This window comes from Acomys russatus, chromosome 32 (assembly GCF_903995435.1).
Source record: "Acomys russatus chromosome 32, mAcoRus1.1, whole genome shotgun sequence".
Taxonomy (NCBI): domain Eukaryota; kingdom Metazoa; phylum Chordata; class Mammalia; order Rodentia; family Muridae; genus Acomys; species Acomys russatus.
In genome coordinates this window covers 6,715,758-6,732,222 of record NC_067168.1, presented here as the reverse complement: position 1 = coordinate 6,732,222, position 16,465 = coordinate 6,715,758, and the positions used below count along the sequence as shown (strand labels likewise).

At 44.8% G+C, this 16,465-nt stretch overlaps 1 protein-coding gene across 1 annotated transcript in view; it reads right to left on the bottom strand.

The window, feature by feature from the left end:
• The window catches only part of Cilk1 (ciliogenesis associated kinase 1), a 66,204-nt gene that overhangs the window by 33,934 nt on the left and 15,805 nt on the right, over nucleotides 1-16,465 (bottom strand). Inside the window, exons 2-4 of the mRNA XM_051140131.1 lie at nucleotides 10,693-10,965; nucleotides 6,122-6,176; nucleotides 910-1,031 (exon numbers count right to left, since the gene is read on the bottom strand). Coding sequence (XP_050996088.1) covers nucleotides 910-1,031; nucleotides 6,122-6,176; nucleotides 10,693-10,793 — 278 coding nt within the window. The 5' untranslated portion in view covers nucleotides 10,794-10,965. The remainder of the gene's footprint in view (nucleotides 1-909; nucleotides 1,032-6,121; nucleotides 6,177-10,692; nucleotides 10,966-16,465) is intronic.

Genomic DNA, 16,465 nt, shown 5'->3' with positions numbered 1-16,465 from the left:
GTGGCCGTATCTGTAATCTCAGGGCTCAGCAGGCTCACATAGAGCAGTGGCTCTCAACCTTTCCTAAGCTACAACCCTTCAATACAGTTCCTCATGCTGTGGTGACCCTCAATCACAAAACTATCTCATGGCTTCTTCATAACTGGAATGTTTGATGTTATAAGTAATAATGTAAATATCTGACGTGCAGGATGTTAAATGCGACCCCGTGAAAGGGGTCATGACCCACAGGTTGAGAACAACTGATGGAGAAAGATCTTGAGTTTCAGGCTGTTCTCAACTATGCAGCAAGTTTGGAGCCAGCCTGGGAACGAGACCTTAAAAAAAAAAAAAAAAAAAAAAAAAAAGAGGAGGAGGAGGAAAGAGGAGGGAAGGAAGAGAGAGAGAGAGAGAGAGAGAGAGAGAGAGAGAGAGAGAGAGAGAGAGAGAGAGAGAGAGAACAGGCAAGCTGTCTCTTGGGAGTCATCCTAGGATCCTAGGGCTGCAGGCACAGGAATGCAGTTGGGCCCTTCATCTAGCTGGCAGATTTCAACATTAAAGTCAAGAGGCGCACTTGTTAAAGGGCTGCAGAAAGAACTAGAAAACTGAAATAAACAAAACAAAAAGCACATCTGCTTTGCAATATTAACTCCTAAGAATGTTATGTCTTTGAGGCTGGAGAGATGGCTTGGAGGTTAGGAATACATACCGCTCTCATAGAGGACCCTTGAGAGTTCAGTCCCCAGCATCCATGTTGGGGTGGCTCACCGTAACTCCAGCAGTAGAGGTTGGGGTGGCAGCACTGCTGTCCTTTGTGGGCACCCCCCTCTCCCACACACACACATACACTCCCTACGTGCAGAACTTAAAATAACAAAAATAAATCTCAAAGACACTTTGCTAAAAAATAAGGTCATAAGCAAACCATACCTTTCCTTAATGAGCTGGTAAAGGTTTTCCTTCATGTACTCAAAGATAAAATAGAGATGGTCGTTTTCCCTGATAACCTCTTTTAATTTTACTATGTTGGCATGGTTGAGCTTCTTTAGAGACTGGAGCATGGTGAGAAAGAAAACAAAGCAAAACAAAATTAGAAAACCTAATCTGTCTCAGATGGAAAGCAATCCTAAGCACACGCAAGAAAGGAATATCTAATCTCAGAGCTGAGGACATGCCATGAATTACATTTTATTGGTAATTTAATCAATAGCATTTCTCTGAAATCAATGTAACTTTATCTGGAAAGATGACTTTGATCAAGTGATTAAAAGGCAAGCATTTGGCCACCAGCTGGCATTCCTGGCTGCACCCTGAGCAAGGGGTCAGGACTAATTTTGTGGCAATAGGCCCAGGTTGTTTTAGGTTCACTTCCTTCAAACCACGGAAATTAGGTTGTGCAAGTGGCCAGAGTGGAGGCAATAAAGAAAGCCATAGGGAGGGCGGTCGGCTAAGGCAGAGGTCGCCAGGCAGCGGCCTGCAGATGTGCTCAACAGGACCGAGGCTGACAGCCTGATTCTCCAGACTCGCATCAGACTTGTGTGCCTGATACAAGATGCTCCTCCTTACAATATGAGTTTTAATTACCAGGGAGGGATGAAGACACATTACTGGCGAAATACTGAGGGAAAGGTCCAAGTGCAATACAGGCAAGAAAGTCAGGCAGTAACTAAAGAACACAAACATGGTTCCGAAGATACAGACATAGTTTTCTAAGTTAGCATGGAGCCTTACAGACATGACTTTCCACGTGCACCATCTGCCAGTGGTGATGAGCTACTAGTGAGCAGCCATTATATTCAAGTGCAGCGTTCAGGGACACCCAGTTATTGGGAATCCTACCTGGATGATTAGAATTTGAACCCATCACCCCCCCCGGCCCCCTGCCGCCCCATAAAGCAATGAGGTCAATAATGATAAACTGTAGAAACTTCTATATCTTTGGATTTCATTAAAAGGAACATCTTTTTGCTGGGCAGTGGTGGCACACACCTACCTTTAAATTCCAGTTTTTGGGAGGCAGAGGCAGGTGGATCTCTGAGTTTAAAGCCAGCCTGATCTACAGAGAGAGTTCCAGGACAGTCAATGTTACACAAAGAAACCCTGTCTTAAGAACCTAAAAACAAAAACAAAAACAAAACCCAAACAAGAACACCAACAAACACACAAAAAATAATATCCTTAAAAACAAAACAAAACAAACAAACAAACAAAAAAACAGCCGGGCGTGGTGGTGCACACCTTTAATCCCAGCACTTATGAGGCAGAGGCAGGCAGATCGCTATGAGTTCGAGGCCAGCCTGGTCTACAAAGCAAGTCCAGGACAGTCCGGGCTAACACAGAGATACTCTGTCTAAAAAAAAAAACCCTAAATAAATAAACAAACAAACCAAACAAAATGTATGCTGAAAGAAGTGTTTAAGTGAATATCCAAAATCCAGAAGGATCCAGATGATCAGAGTGTGGAACAATGCAGCTTAGAACACAGAGGTAACACAGCCAGTGGAGAAGAACCAAGTAAGACTTTTCTGGAACCTTCACCCCAAAGGACAAATTCTTGCCACGTCATTTTGCTGGCACGGGTCCTCAGCTGTCTTGGCTAGAATCTTCTAAGATGACCTAGTCACGTTGATTGTTTCTTTTGCTTTGGGCTGGATTCTGCTTTGTCATAAGTAACAACATAGACTGTTGTCCACTGGCTGCGCCTGACTGCAGCCATCTTTTCTGCCTGTTTGCTTAAAGCACGTGGTCTCAAGTATCCGTCGATGGGCTGCTTTACAGCTAATCCACTCAGAAAAAAGGAAGTGGGTTTTAGAGCTTTCCTAGGAGGTAACTGCATTAGGAGGGTCGGGGGGAGCTCAGCTCTGAGGCTGTGGTCTGTCCGAAGCATGAACTACAGGCCAGTGTCTACGAGTGGTTTGAAGTTTCTGTTTCAGTGAGGTTGGGGAACAAGATGAATTTTGTGTCCGTTTAACATGCAAAGACTTAATCTTGCTCTGAGAATGTCACAGTGTTCACTCTACCAAGATATCTTTCTAGAAAGAAGCATCTTATGTGGTTATAGAAACGATTCCAGAGGAATAGAGACAAACTATTTATCTAAGAGCAGACAGATATCAGTAGTGCCTCACAATGAGCCAACAGTTCCATGGATGAATCAACTGTATCAATTCTATAACCCGCTCAGAGACTGGTCAAAACTATTAAAAATACAATGTTAACGGGGTGTGGTGGCACACACCTTTAAGCCCAGCACTCAGGAAGCAGAGGCACGTGGATCTCTGTGAATTCAAGGGCAGCCTGGTCTACAAAATGAGTTCCAGGACAGTCAGGGGTGTTACACAACCCTGTCTTGGGAAAACAAAGAAACAAACAAATAACTAACTACAATATACTATACCCTAAGGATAAACCTGGTGTCTGCTTCTCAGAGGCCAACAGCCTAACTGGGAGCATAAAATATGAATTTAAATTGCATGTAACTTGTGGCTAGGCTTGGTGTCTTGCCTTGGACACCTTTAATCATAGCACTTGGTTGGCAGAGGCACGTGTATTTCTTTAAGACCGAGGCCAGTGTTACACAGCCAGATCCTGTCTCAAACCCAACCAATGCGGGTGGGGGTGGGGATGGGGGTGGGGAACAAATGAAGAAAACATGTTAGAGGTTAAAGGTAGAGACAAGAAACATGTGATAGTCAATCCTCGCTGTCAACTTGACCGGGCTGAGGATCACTTAGGAAACTCATCTCTGGGCAAGCTCCTCAGAGAGTTTCCAGAAAAGAAAGACCCACCCTGAGTGGGGGCAGCACCAGGTTTAGGGTTTTGGAGAGAATAAAAGAGAAAAGAAACGAAGCCAGGCCTGATGATGTGTACCTACTTCGGAGCTGAAGGATCAGGAGTTGAAGGCCAGCCCTGACTACATAGTGGATTTGAGGCCAACCTAATCACATGAGATTTTTGCATCAACAAAGAGGCAGGAGGTGGGGAGGGAAGGCAGGGGGAAGCTTTTATTCTCTGAGCAAGAGGCTAACATACTACTAGAGTCATAGTGAAATATAGCCGACTGACTCCTCACTCTTGGAGGGCCTATGAGTTAGGAGCAGGTTTTACAGCTAAGTATTCAGAATCACTTTCATGGCAGAATACTACTCTTAATTTTTTTTCACTTTATTTTATGTGCATGCGTTTGTCCAGCACAGCTTGCAAGTGCCTGAGGAGGCCAGAAGAGGGTACTGGATACCCCAAAACTGGCTGGGTCCAATAAAAGAGCAGCAAGTGTTCTTAACATCTGAGCTGTCTCCAGCCCTGAACACCCAGAACCTCAATTAAGCTTGTTATGGCCTCCCAGCAAATAAATGCCATTCTTCTCACTGGGAGACTTATAATAAAATTATATCCAATTATTATTTTTATATTGCATAATTTTTTGAGACAGGGTCCCTCTATCTAATCCTGGCTGTCCTGGAATAAATATGTAGGCCAGGCTTTCCTCTAACTCATAGAGATCCACTTGCCTTTGCCTTCCAAGTACTGAGATTAAAAGTGTGCACCTCCATGCTTGGCTCCTGACGCTGCTGCTCCTCCTCCTCCTCTTTCTCTCTCTCTGTCTGTCTGTCTGTCTCTCTCTCTCTGTCTCTCTCTCTCTGTCTCTGTCTGTCTCTCTCTCTCTGTCTCTGTCTGTCTCTCTCTCTCTGTCTCTGTCTGTCTCTCTCTCTCTCGCTCTGTCTCTCTCTCTCACAGGGTTTCACTATGTAGGCTTGGCTGGCCTAGAGCTCAATAAATAGACAAGGTTGGCTTTGAACCCAGAGATCTACTTGTCTTAGCTTCCAAGTGCTGCTCCCCGACACCTGATAGAATATGTCACTCACTTTATGTATACACACAAACAATATCTTCTGGCTCATGAAGTCTAAAGAGTTACCGCCCTTTAGGAACAAAACATGCAGGTCCCTGCTCTAGACGTGGAGCCCTATTCCATGGATAAATGCTGACTTCATGTCCTACTGGGCTTCTCAAACAGGGCGGAACGAGAGGATGAGCAATGGACACAGCAGCACTCCAGTGCACAGGAAAAGAATTACATACAGAAAACCCAAGTGGTCAGTCTACCTAGGGAGACATAAGAGGATGACGGGAACAGGATGGAGAGAAGAGAGGAGAAGGAGAAAGAAAAGGGAACAAAAGCAAAGGCAAGGGCCTAGGGATGCAGCTCTGCTCTAGAGCACTGGCCAGCAGGCATGAGATCCTGGGTTTGCTCATCAGTCCTGGAACATGGGTGGCAGAGCCAAAACCAAGTGCTTCTCTCTCTCTCTCTCTTTTTTTTAAAAAAAGATTTATTTATTTATTATGTATAAATGTTGCATCTGCATGTACATCTGCACACCGAAGAAGGCACCATATCTCACTATAGATGGTAGTGAGTCACCATGTGGGTGCAGGAATTTAACTCAAGACCTCTGGAAGAGCAGCCAGCACTCTTAATCTCTGAGGCATCTTTCCAGCCCATATGTGCTTCTTTTTACTGGGCATAGTAGAACCTGTCAAACACAGCACCTGAGAAGCTGCAAAGCTAAAGAGGATTTCTAGTTCAAGGCCAACCTGGGCTATATCGGCAGACCTTATCTCAAAAACTAAAAACCAACTAACCAACCAACCCAAACCAAACAACAACCACCCCTGCCCCCCCCCCCCCAAAAAAAAGAAAATTAAAAGAAGCAGTGAAGACATACTCCATGAAATGCTGACAAAGCTCTAAATTGGTCAAAGAATTCCATCACATACAACAGAATACAAGTTATTAGCACAAGAAACCGCAAGCAGTGCAGCCATGATATTTAGGAAAACCACGCTACAGGTAGCTCTTCCTTGGCATCTGTAATCAGGAATGACACCTCTGGATACAGTTTCACCAAATCAATACTTACTGAAATAAGCTGGTTGAAGAAATCTACTAATGACAAAAGTGTTCTGGTAACAACGTCCATTAACATCACGCTCTTCCACTTCCAGATCCCAATTGTAAGATATCACTCCTCTGCTTTCACAGCATGAGTGAAAAAAATACAAACGGAATGCCTATGCCTAGCCATCCATACAGCTATTCTAGTCAGCAAAGAGAATCATTCCCTGATAGATTACTACATACCTTAACCTCTCGAAGGTTCATGCATTCTTCCCAGGAGTAAAACTTTCTTTTCATTCTGAAAGAGAAGAACAAGAAATGGCAAGCTTATTCCAAGTGACAGCCTGATTTCCTTTCCTTTCCTTTTTTTTTTTTTTTTTTAATATTTTAAGGATTTATTTGTTTATTTAATGTATGAGTACACTCTATCTACAAGTACCCCTGCATGGCAGAAGAGGCATCAGATCCTAGTATAGATGGTTGTGAGCCACCATGTGGTTGCTGGGAATTGAACTCAGGACCTCTGGAAGAGCAGGCGGTGCTCTTACCCACTGAGCCATCTCTCCAGCCCTTGAACATCATTTCTTAAAACTGTTTTTATTCAGAGTCGGAGAGATGGCTGAGTACTGCATGTTCTCGTAGAGAACCCTCATTTAGTCCCACACCAGGCAGCTCAAGTTGCCTACAACTCCAGCTCCAGGGAACCCAATGTCCTTTTTTGGTCCTTATTTTATGGCCTGGCAAGTCTAAGTCACTAAGCTTCCCAGCATCAGTGGGAACCTGGTGTGCTGCTTGGTTCTGTCAACCTGACACAGAGCTAGACGTATCTTGGAAGGAAGAGAAAATGCTCCCATAGACTGGCTGAGGGAAAGTCTGTGGGCCACTGTCCGGATTAGTGACTGAGGCTAGTGGGCCCAGCTCACTATAGGCAGTACCACCCCTGAGCCGCTGGTCCTGGATTGTATAAAAAAGTAGCTGAGCTAGCAAGCCACAAGGAGCAAGCCAGTAAGCAGCACTCCTCTACGGCCTCTGCTTCAGAGAGTTGTAAGAAGAAACAAACCCTTTCCTCACTCAGTTGCATTTGGTCATGGTGCTTACCACAGCCACAGGAATCCTGAGCAGGCCGCCTGCTCTAGTGAGAAGAGCCAGGACTGCTGTCTGACCCTACTGCTAATGAACTACCTTGGGCTGAAGGAAATGCCTTCAGGTTTATTCTATCTAGGCCAACGCTGCCAATAGAACTTTTGCTGTTGTTGGGAATCTTTGGTGATGGTATGGCGGGCCACAGATACGGTGCTATAGGATGAGGTAGGCAACACTAGTTAGACTCAGGGAAAGAAAAGGAGATGATAAAGGTGGGAGGGACATATGTTGGGAAGGCTCCTGAAAGAACTGGGGGTGGATCTGACCAATATACATGGTACATATGCATGACATTTTCAAAGAATTAATTAAAAAATATTTTTTAGGGCTGGAGAGATGGCTCAGAGGTTAAGAGCCCTGTCTGCTCTTCCAAAGGTCCTGAGTTCAATTCCCAGCGACCACATGGTAGCCTACAACCATCTATAATGTGATCTGATGCCCTCTTCTGGCGTGCAAGCTAACATGCAGGCAGAGCACTATATACATAATAAATAAATAAATCTTTTATTAAAAAAAATATTTTTTAAGAAATATGTGGCACCAGGCAATGGTGGTGCACGCCTGTAATCTCAGCACTTGGGGAGGCAGAGGCAGGTGGATCTCCGAGTTTGAGGCCAGCCTGAGTACAGAGTGAGTCCAGGACAGCCAACAGAGAAACCTTGCCTCAAAAAACAAACAAACAAACAAACAACAACAACAAAATGTCTAGGATACAACAGGAACTGGGCTTTAACTTAAATGCAGATGCCAGATATGGTATCTCCCTTCTTGTGGTAGTTGAAGGAGAGATCAAGGCCCAGTAGTCTAGGACTTTGGAATACTTGGTACCAAGTAGGTGGATGGTTAGGAAGGTTTAGGAAGTGTGGCCCTGTGAAATATGTCTCTGGCGGTAGGCTTCGAGGTTTCACAAGTCTCGCCCCACCTGGAGTGAGAGCACTCTGTTTTCTGTTTGTGGTTCCAGACATAGGCTGAGCTGCCGGTCTGCTCCTCTGCGGCCTGCTACCTCAGCCCCACCACCACGGAAGTGAAGAACTGGTCCAGTGTAGCTAGGCACCTGTGGTAGGGCCTAACCCGAGAAGATCTGGATAGAAAGGCATTGGATAATTTCTAGACACTGAAAGGCGAGAGACCGCAACAACGAGGCAAGAAGGCCATGAAAAGAGATAAAGCTGGAGAAACAAGCCGAAGGTACAGCAACTTGTAGGCCTTGGAATTGATGCTTGTTGCTAAGAGGATGACACTGAAAGAGAGCTATGTCACACTGTACTCGCTCAAGCTTGTGTGCAGGAAGGTCATTGAGAAGGTGATTTCAGGAAGCGAGGGCAAAGAGCAGCGAAACCAGGGGAAAGGGGAAAGGTCTAATAAAAGATATGTGACTGAGCTGGTATGAGGACCAGACACTAGGTCTCAGCTCTGCTGTGGGCACTGAAGTCAGATGGGACAAGCGACTTGTCAGTTAGGGCTTCTATTGTGAAAAAAACAAAAACAAAAAAACCCAACCCAACCCAACCCAAACCAAACAAACAAAACACACACACACACACACACACACACACACACACACACACACACATACACACACACGTTGAGGAGGAAGAGGTTCATTTGATTTGTTTCCACATCCATAGTCACTCACTGAAGGAAGTCAGGACAGGAACTCAAACAGGGCGGGAACCTGGAGACAGGAGCTGATACAGAGGCCATGGAGGGATGCTGCGTCCTGGATTGCTCCTCATGGCTTGCTCAGCCTGCTTTCTTATAGAACCCTACCAGCCCAGGGACAGCCTCATCCACAATGGGCTGGGCCCTCCCTCCCCATGAAGCACTAATAAAGGAAATACTTTACAGGCTTACAACCTGATCTTATGGAGCCATTTTCTTAATGGAGGTTCCTTCCTCTCAGGTGGCTTTAGCTTGTGTCAAACTGGCATAAAACTATGCAGCACAGGGCTGCAAAGAGGCAGGCGGACACAAAGAATGCTTGACACTAGCGGTTAATCAAGCATCTTTTCAGTTTGGTATGAGCAGTGAGATGCCTGGAAGCCAAGAGCCCTACCTGGTGCTGAGATGCAAATGGTAATAGGTTGGAAGCGAGGTTCTAGTAGGAATTGTAGGTAGACCAGATAGATATTAAGTACACGTGGCAGGACCAGATGACCAAGGTGAGGCATAAGGGGGAGCAGTGTCAAGGGAACTCAGTATTTAAGGTGGCTGGAGACAGGGAAAACGAAGTCAGAAGGAGTCTTACACACCTGTAAACCAGGAGGCAAGGCAGAGGACTGTGGGTTCAAAGCCAGCCTAGACTACATAGCAAGACTGTCTCACAGAAACAAAAACAAAATAAAGATAAGAAGGATAAACAAAACTGGAATAAAAGTGAAACAGTGTGCTGGATGTAAGTTCAGTTCCCGGGATAATTTTTAAATGGTTACAGGACTTAGTGGAGATGGGAAAAAAGGCTGATAGGCATAGGTGGCCCAGCAGGCAGACGTTAACATGGCCCCCAAAGACCCCTATCTTCTGCTATTTATAGCCATGTATACCCTTTGCCCGTCAATAACTTGCTTCTAGCCAGTAACAGCACATCATTCTGAGGGGAAGTCACTTGTGTGAATGAGTTATAAGAGTAAAAAGGCATGTAAAAAGAGTAAGAAGACGGAGAATAGACTTCCATCAAAGCCTTAAGGAAAAAAAATACTATGCTAGGTGGGGGTGGCGCACTCCTTTAATACCAGCACTCAGGAGGCAGAGGAAGGAGCATTTCTGAATTCGAGGCCAGCCTGGTCTACAGAACAAGTTCCAGGACAGCCAGAGATACACAGAGAAACCCTGTATTGAAAACAAATCAACAAACAAAAAAATTATTTATTTAGCATATACATATATGACAGGGTACCATGTGTACCCTGTGTGTGCAGAGGCTGTTAGCACCGTTGGAACTGGAGTTCCAGACTGTCGTGAGCTGGGACTCAACTCCAGGCCTCTGTAAGAGCAGTAAGCATTCTGAACCTCAGAGCCAGCGCTCAGCTCCTTGTTGCTTTCCTACTGCCTTTATCTCAGCAAGATAAACTATTGTGAACTACTCTTTGGATCAGTTCATGTGGCAAAGGACTGAGAAGCAACCTCTGGCCGACAACCAGCAGTGATTTGGGACCCTCAGTCAACAACACACAAAGTTCTAAATGGCACCACAAGTCACAAGAGTGAGCTTGGAAGTGGATCCTTTCCCCTCCCAGCTGTCAATAATTCCATAGTTTTGAGGGACATTTTGGTTGTAGCCTCAGAAGAGACCCTAGACCAGAAAACTCAGCTAATTTGTGCTGTCCCAAATAATCTGAGATATAATGTATGCGCATTGTTCTAATCCACAAGTCTGGAGTAAACTGCAGTGGAGCAATAGGTAACCAACGCAATAGCTCTGACCTCTGGCTGCAAGAACTAAGTATGAGGGGACACAAGGCAGCAGACACCAGATAACTACATGTTTTCTCTCCTAACTTCACTCCCTCCCTCATCAGAAGTCATATGGTTTCTTTGTAACTTTAGAACCATCACCTTTGTTCTTCTTTGTGCCTTCCCATCCACTGCCCTTTTGACAGGGAATGGACGGGACAGAGATGAACCATCTTGACAGGCAGAATGTGAGTTAGCAAGAGTGAAGTAAAACTCACTTTTTAATGGCAATCAGCTCTCCAGATTCGATGCTTCTTCCCAGCAGGACAGAGCCGTAGGTCCCATCCCCAAGCTGCTTGATCGTCGTGTATCTATTCATGGTGCGCCTGCTCGGTCGGGACACTCATCTCAGGGCCGAGGTGGCTCAGTCCTGCAGCTGGAGCAGGCCTCCCCAGACTGTAACCAGATTTTTCGATGGCAGCACCAGCACAAGGTATTCAATAGACCGTGGTTATCTCCCAAATACATATTTTCAAAGATCAGTCTTCTGTCTGTGGAAAAGCATTGGATGATTAGGACAAACGCTCATGAACATTTCGAATTTGTGTATTTCTGTAGTCTAAAACAATGGTCACTGGCATGTAACCACTAGACTGCCATTTATTCATTCAAATAAAGTTTTATTGGGACAAAGCATATTTACATCTGCTGATTATCTCAACCCACAATAGCAGAACTGAGTATTTCTGACACTGTATGGCCCCAAGTGTTTACACTCTGGAGTCACAGAATAAGCTGTCAACTCCTGGCCTACATATTCGCTTTCTAATACAAATAAGTGTCTTTAGAAAGCTAGAGACTGCGTGCTTGGAAAGCGATGAAATGAATTAGCTCCAATTCAGTGCTTCTCGAGTAAAACTGTATCCCTACGGTGCTTAGCTAAGAGCACACACGCTAATAAGGATGTTCTCTGCACATCAGCTACAACCAGCAATGTAAACACACAAAAGCCAGAGGAAGCCAATATCACACTGCAGAAAGAAAATTGACATGAGCCTCATGAACTGTTTGTAGCACAGCATCAACAGCTCTATTTTTCTTTTAGAAGATCAGAAGCTAAACGAAGAACGAATCATTCAAGGCCTATATATAGGATATGTAGCAACTTCAGTAAGACCCAGTGTTGTAGGGCTTAAAAAAAAATAGTGCCATTGATTTTTTTTTAAATTTATATAATTGAGGGTCATTCAATCTGCCTATAATAAAGACACTTTGTAACCCAGGTGACTGATGTTCTCAGGTAAACAGTCATAACATAAATGCTTAATAAAGCAATTAAGGCATACTAAGGCTGCTAAACTAGTAATCTGAAGATTCAAATGGTAGAAAATGACTAAAGGATGTGACTTTCTGCATAGGACTCCTGACTATGAAGCTTCTCCTCAAAGAATTCCAATCAATAAATGGAGAATGAAAAAAGGAAAGAAGAAATGTACCTTTAGGTCAATATCACAGTAAGACGCTGATACATGAAAAAAATAATGGGTGGCTGAAACAGGACATTCGTGTAGTCCCAAAATATATTGGTTAACTTGTGGGGAAGAAAAGCTATACAGTAAGAAATCCAGAAAACAAACAACCTCTGCAAACCAAACCAAAGCCCAAATGCCTCCTTAGCTGTGAATACTGGCGTACTCCACAGTGAGACCAGGTGGATCTCAGTTTGAGGGCAGCCTGGTGTACACATGGAGTTCTAGGCTATCCTGGGCTATACAATGAGATCCTGTCTTAAAACAAGACAAAAAACCTCAAATATCCTTGTGCAGTTGGAAAGTTCAACACTCTCACAGCAAGATGCAACCTCTATACTCTAGACGCACTGCGATGAGAAAGGCACACCACAACCAGTGTGCCTTAAAGTGCAGAGCCGCAGTGAGCCTCGTCACGAGAAACAGCACACAGACCCCAAACGAGGTATACAGTATACCCTAGGTACCGGTACTGCTCAAAAGTGTCAGGGTCGTGAGAGCCAAGAGCAGACGGAGACACTGTCAGGTTAGTGGTGACTAAGGAGCTATGACAACTGGATTCAGCCTGGATCCAAGATGGGACCCACAGAGCAGGACGGCGGCGCAGTTCAGTAACGCTGTTCTCAGGTCCTGACCACGGCTCTATGGTTACCTGGGATGGAGCTGTCAGGTGCAGTTTCTAGGCCTTGACTATTACTTGTAAATTTTAGGTGTCTAAGAAAAGCTCCAAAGTAAGAAACAACAGTAAAAAACAGACCTAGACTATGTTCTTGTAAAAGTTGTGCTTGACTTGAGAACCTTCCCTACTGAAAGACGGTGTTGGGGGTCAACCTCAGGCCACTCACGCTCAACTCAGTCCTCCCCCTGGTCAATCTTAGCCCAGTCATGCTCAGCTCAATCCCCCCCCCCCCCCGGTCAACCTCAGCCCACTCACGCTCAGCTCAGTCCATCTCCCTCCCCCGCCCCCAACCTCAGGCCACTCACGCTCAGCTCAGTCCCCCCCCCAACCTCAGGCCACTCACGCTCAGCTCAGTGCCCCCCCCAACCTCAGGCCACTCACACTCAGCTCAGTCCCCCCCTGGAGGGCATTTTGTTTCTTCTTGCCCCTCAGCATCACAGTTTCTACAGCTTCTTTGTGCTCTTTTTCACAGTGATGTATTCCACTGCTGACGGCTAAATATTCATAAAGCACATAAATATTAATAAATATTTGTAAATACAGGCCCTTCTTTCAAAGGGTTCAGCCACAGTAAAGCATGAGGGTGGTGGCATTTCCAGCAGGCATAGGGTACTGGGTGCTTAGCAGGAATAAGGAGCTGGGTTATTTGGCTTCCAGCTGGGTCAACTCCAATTGGGCTCAGGAGGCAACATGAAGTCTTCAAAGAAACCAAGTCATGGAGTAATGCTAGGTGTGTTGTACGGCAAGAAGGCATGCTCGCCACATGGGAGCGGCATTGAAAGCATACGGGTTTAAATCTGGCACCAAGGAGGGAAAATGGGCAACCTAAAAACATAATTGCAGAGTTTGTTTTGGAGGACCTCGTGTGTGTGTGTGTGTGTGTGTGTGTATGTGTGCGTGTGCGCGTGCGCACGCATGTGCTTGTGCGTGTGCACGTGCATGCAGGGATAGGTTCCCTGACTGGTGCATGCACACGTGAAGACCAGAGGTCAGCTTTGGCTTTATCACTCTCTCCCATATTTCTTTGAGACAGTGCTTGGAGCTCAGACTGGCTGAACACTGAGGCCCCAGGATCCCTTTCTCTCTGCATCTCTCGCTTTTCTAGCCCTGGGATGGCAGCTGTACATCCAGGCTTTTTATATGGGTGCTAAGATTCAAACTCAAGTCTTCAGGCTTGCAAGCAAACATTTTACTGCTCTGAGCCGTATCTCCTCAGCTGCCAGATCCCATGTTTCTAAATATAGGCTCTAACTGGATTTTCTCCTGAAAAAGAAGAAAATGCTATATAAAAAGACATATATATATATATACATACATATGATAAATATATATACATACACATATTTATGTATATATACATATATATGCATGCATGTATATGATAAATGGAAGTAAATTCAATAAATATTGTATCTATCTTAAATTTACTGAAGTTGATGCCTATGTTGTAGTTCAGTAATAGTACCTGTGTTATTTATTGTTGGAAAATACATAAAGGACAATGACGATGTGATAACAGCTGCATATGGGGTTATGTTCTGATAAAGCCACTGTATGTTGAAAATACTGTGAGCTGAAAATGCATTTGCTATTTCTAACCTACCAAGGCACTGCCCACCTTGCCCATGCTCAAAATGCAGCTGGGCTACTTTGTCAAGTCTGAAATATCTTCTACACGTACAGGTGAGCACTTTTTGTGGCCATGATGGGATATAAATACAAAGCACAATATAATTTCAGCAACACCCCCTGTAGAGATCAGCTGTTCACTTCCTGTTGGAGTGGTGGACTGGGGGCGGTGGCTTGCTGTCACTCCTCAGCATCTAGAGAGCATGGTACCACTTAACGCAAGGCTGGGAGCAGATCAAAACTGAGAATTCAAAGTACACATCCTTTCAAATGCATATCACTTTGGGCAGCATCCTAAAGCTGGAACAGTGTAACCATCAGTATTCTGTGTGTGAGCATGCGTGTGTGCAGGTCTGGGGCAAACAGGACACAATGTTAATAGAGACAGTCAGGGTGAGGGGCACGACATGTTCTGAACTGTGTCCCCCACACCACCCCCAACTCCTGAGTAGAAGTTCTAACTCCCAAGGTGACTGTATTTGGAAACTAAACCTTGAAAGAGGTGACGGTTAAAAATGAGATCCTAGGGGTGGAGTCCTGATGTGACAGGGTTAGTGTCACATCTCCTTTGCCCCACCCCTGCCACGTGAGGGCCACCTGCAACAACCTACAGATGAGGAAGAGGGACCTCACCTGCTGAAATCCAAACCCATTAGAACCTTAAGGCTTCTTAATCCCCAGAGCTGTTAGAAAGAAGCGGCCATTGCTGAAGGCAACCAAGCATCCACAGCTCGCTGGGATAGTCTGAGCAAGTGGAGAGGGTAGGCTCAGAAGCTTCCGAGTACTGCTCCTGGAAATCTGACATGACTACAGCTTGAACGTTTAAAGGCTTCTCCTGAAAATAGTAGAAGGGGGGGGGGGAGGGTCTTTTTTAAAAGACACATAGGTCACAGTGAACAGTTTACCTTCATTTCTTTTAAGTGCACTTATACATGTAGATTTGCTTGATGTGACCTTCCTAGAATGCCCTCACTCAACAGGGCTCTTCCATGTATGACCAGTGTGTTGTGGACTGTTTACCTCAAGGAGTGCTTCAACCTGCCATACGGAGCATCTGCCCAAGAAACCACCACAGTGCTGCATCCGAGCCCTCCTTCAGCACACTCACCCTCATCGATCTGGTAGTGTGTGTACTTCCTATGGCATCCATTCTTTTGTTCTGTATTAAGACTCCCAAGCCACGCTACATGCCATCTCCCAGAAACCAACCAACCAGCCCACCAAACAAACAAGGAACAAACAAACAATAAAACAACTCACCAGGACTCTCTGATTTGTCAAGAATCATCTAACTAATGAACTACATCTGTTATTCTCAAAATTTCATGATTATTATTGTGTGATTTTTGCGTGTGTTCTATCTATGAGGGGGCATGATGAGGGGGCAGGGAGCAGGTGTGACATGGCATGAGTGTGGATGTCAGAGGATGTTGTGAGTCAGCTCTTTTCTTCTGTGTTTACATGGGTTCTGGGGATCAAACTCAGGTCACCAGCAGTGTGCTACAAGGACATTTAGCTGCTGAGCCACCCTTCAGGCCTCATAAATATACATCTACTTATTCATTTATTTGTTTGTTTGTATAGGTTACATCTGCTCTGCTCTTTAGGTAATGGTAGGTTGTTTTTAAAACCAGGGGGTCTGCTATGACCAGGCTGCATTTTTTCCCCTAGTTCATTAGATATTTTTCTTCCTGTCTAACCAACCTTGCATGTTGCTATTTAAGCCAATCGCTACATATTTAGTGCTCAGAAGAAACCATGTCACGAACGTGAGTATGCACGTGAAGTTAATATCAAGTGTGGTTCGGCTTTCTGCGGCCTCAGAGGACCCATTTTCCATTCCTTAATTATCTCTGGCGCTCACCTCTGAATCCTCTCATGCTCTTCCACCTCCGTGTTGACTAAAGCTTAATAACGGTTATATTACAGTGGTGTGTGGGTGTACCGTGTGCCTTTTTGCAGTGGCCTTATACTAGCAATTATTAACAAAAAGCCTTTGCTTTACAGCTAATGCACCGCTATTTCCTTCCCCACTTAAATTGGATAATTGTAACAATGTTTTCCTGGATTATTAAGAAAACTACTCATGAATGAAGTACTTTACTGAAATTAAGATACACTGAATCATTCAACACACAATTACCCTAACAATTCTTCCTTGTTACAATTTGTCATTATTATCAAGAAACAAAATCAATTATTTTGGCAGGATCT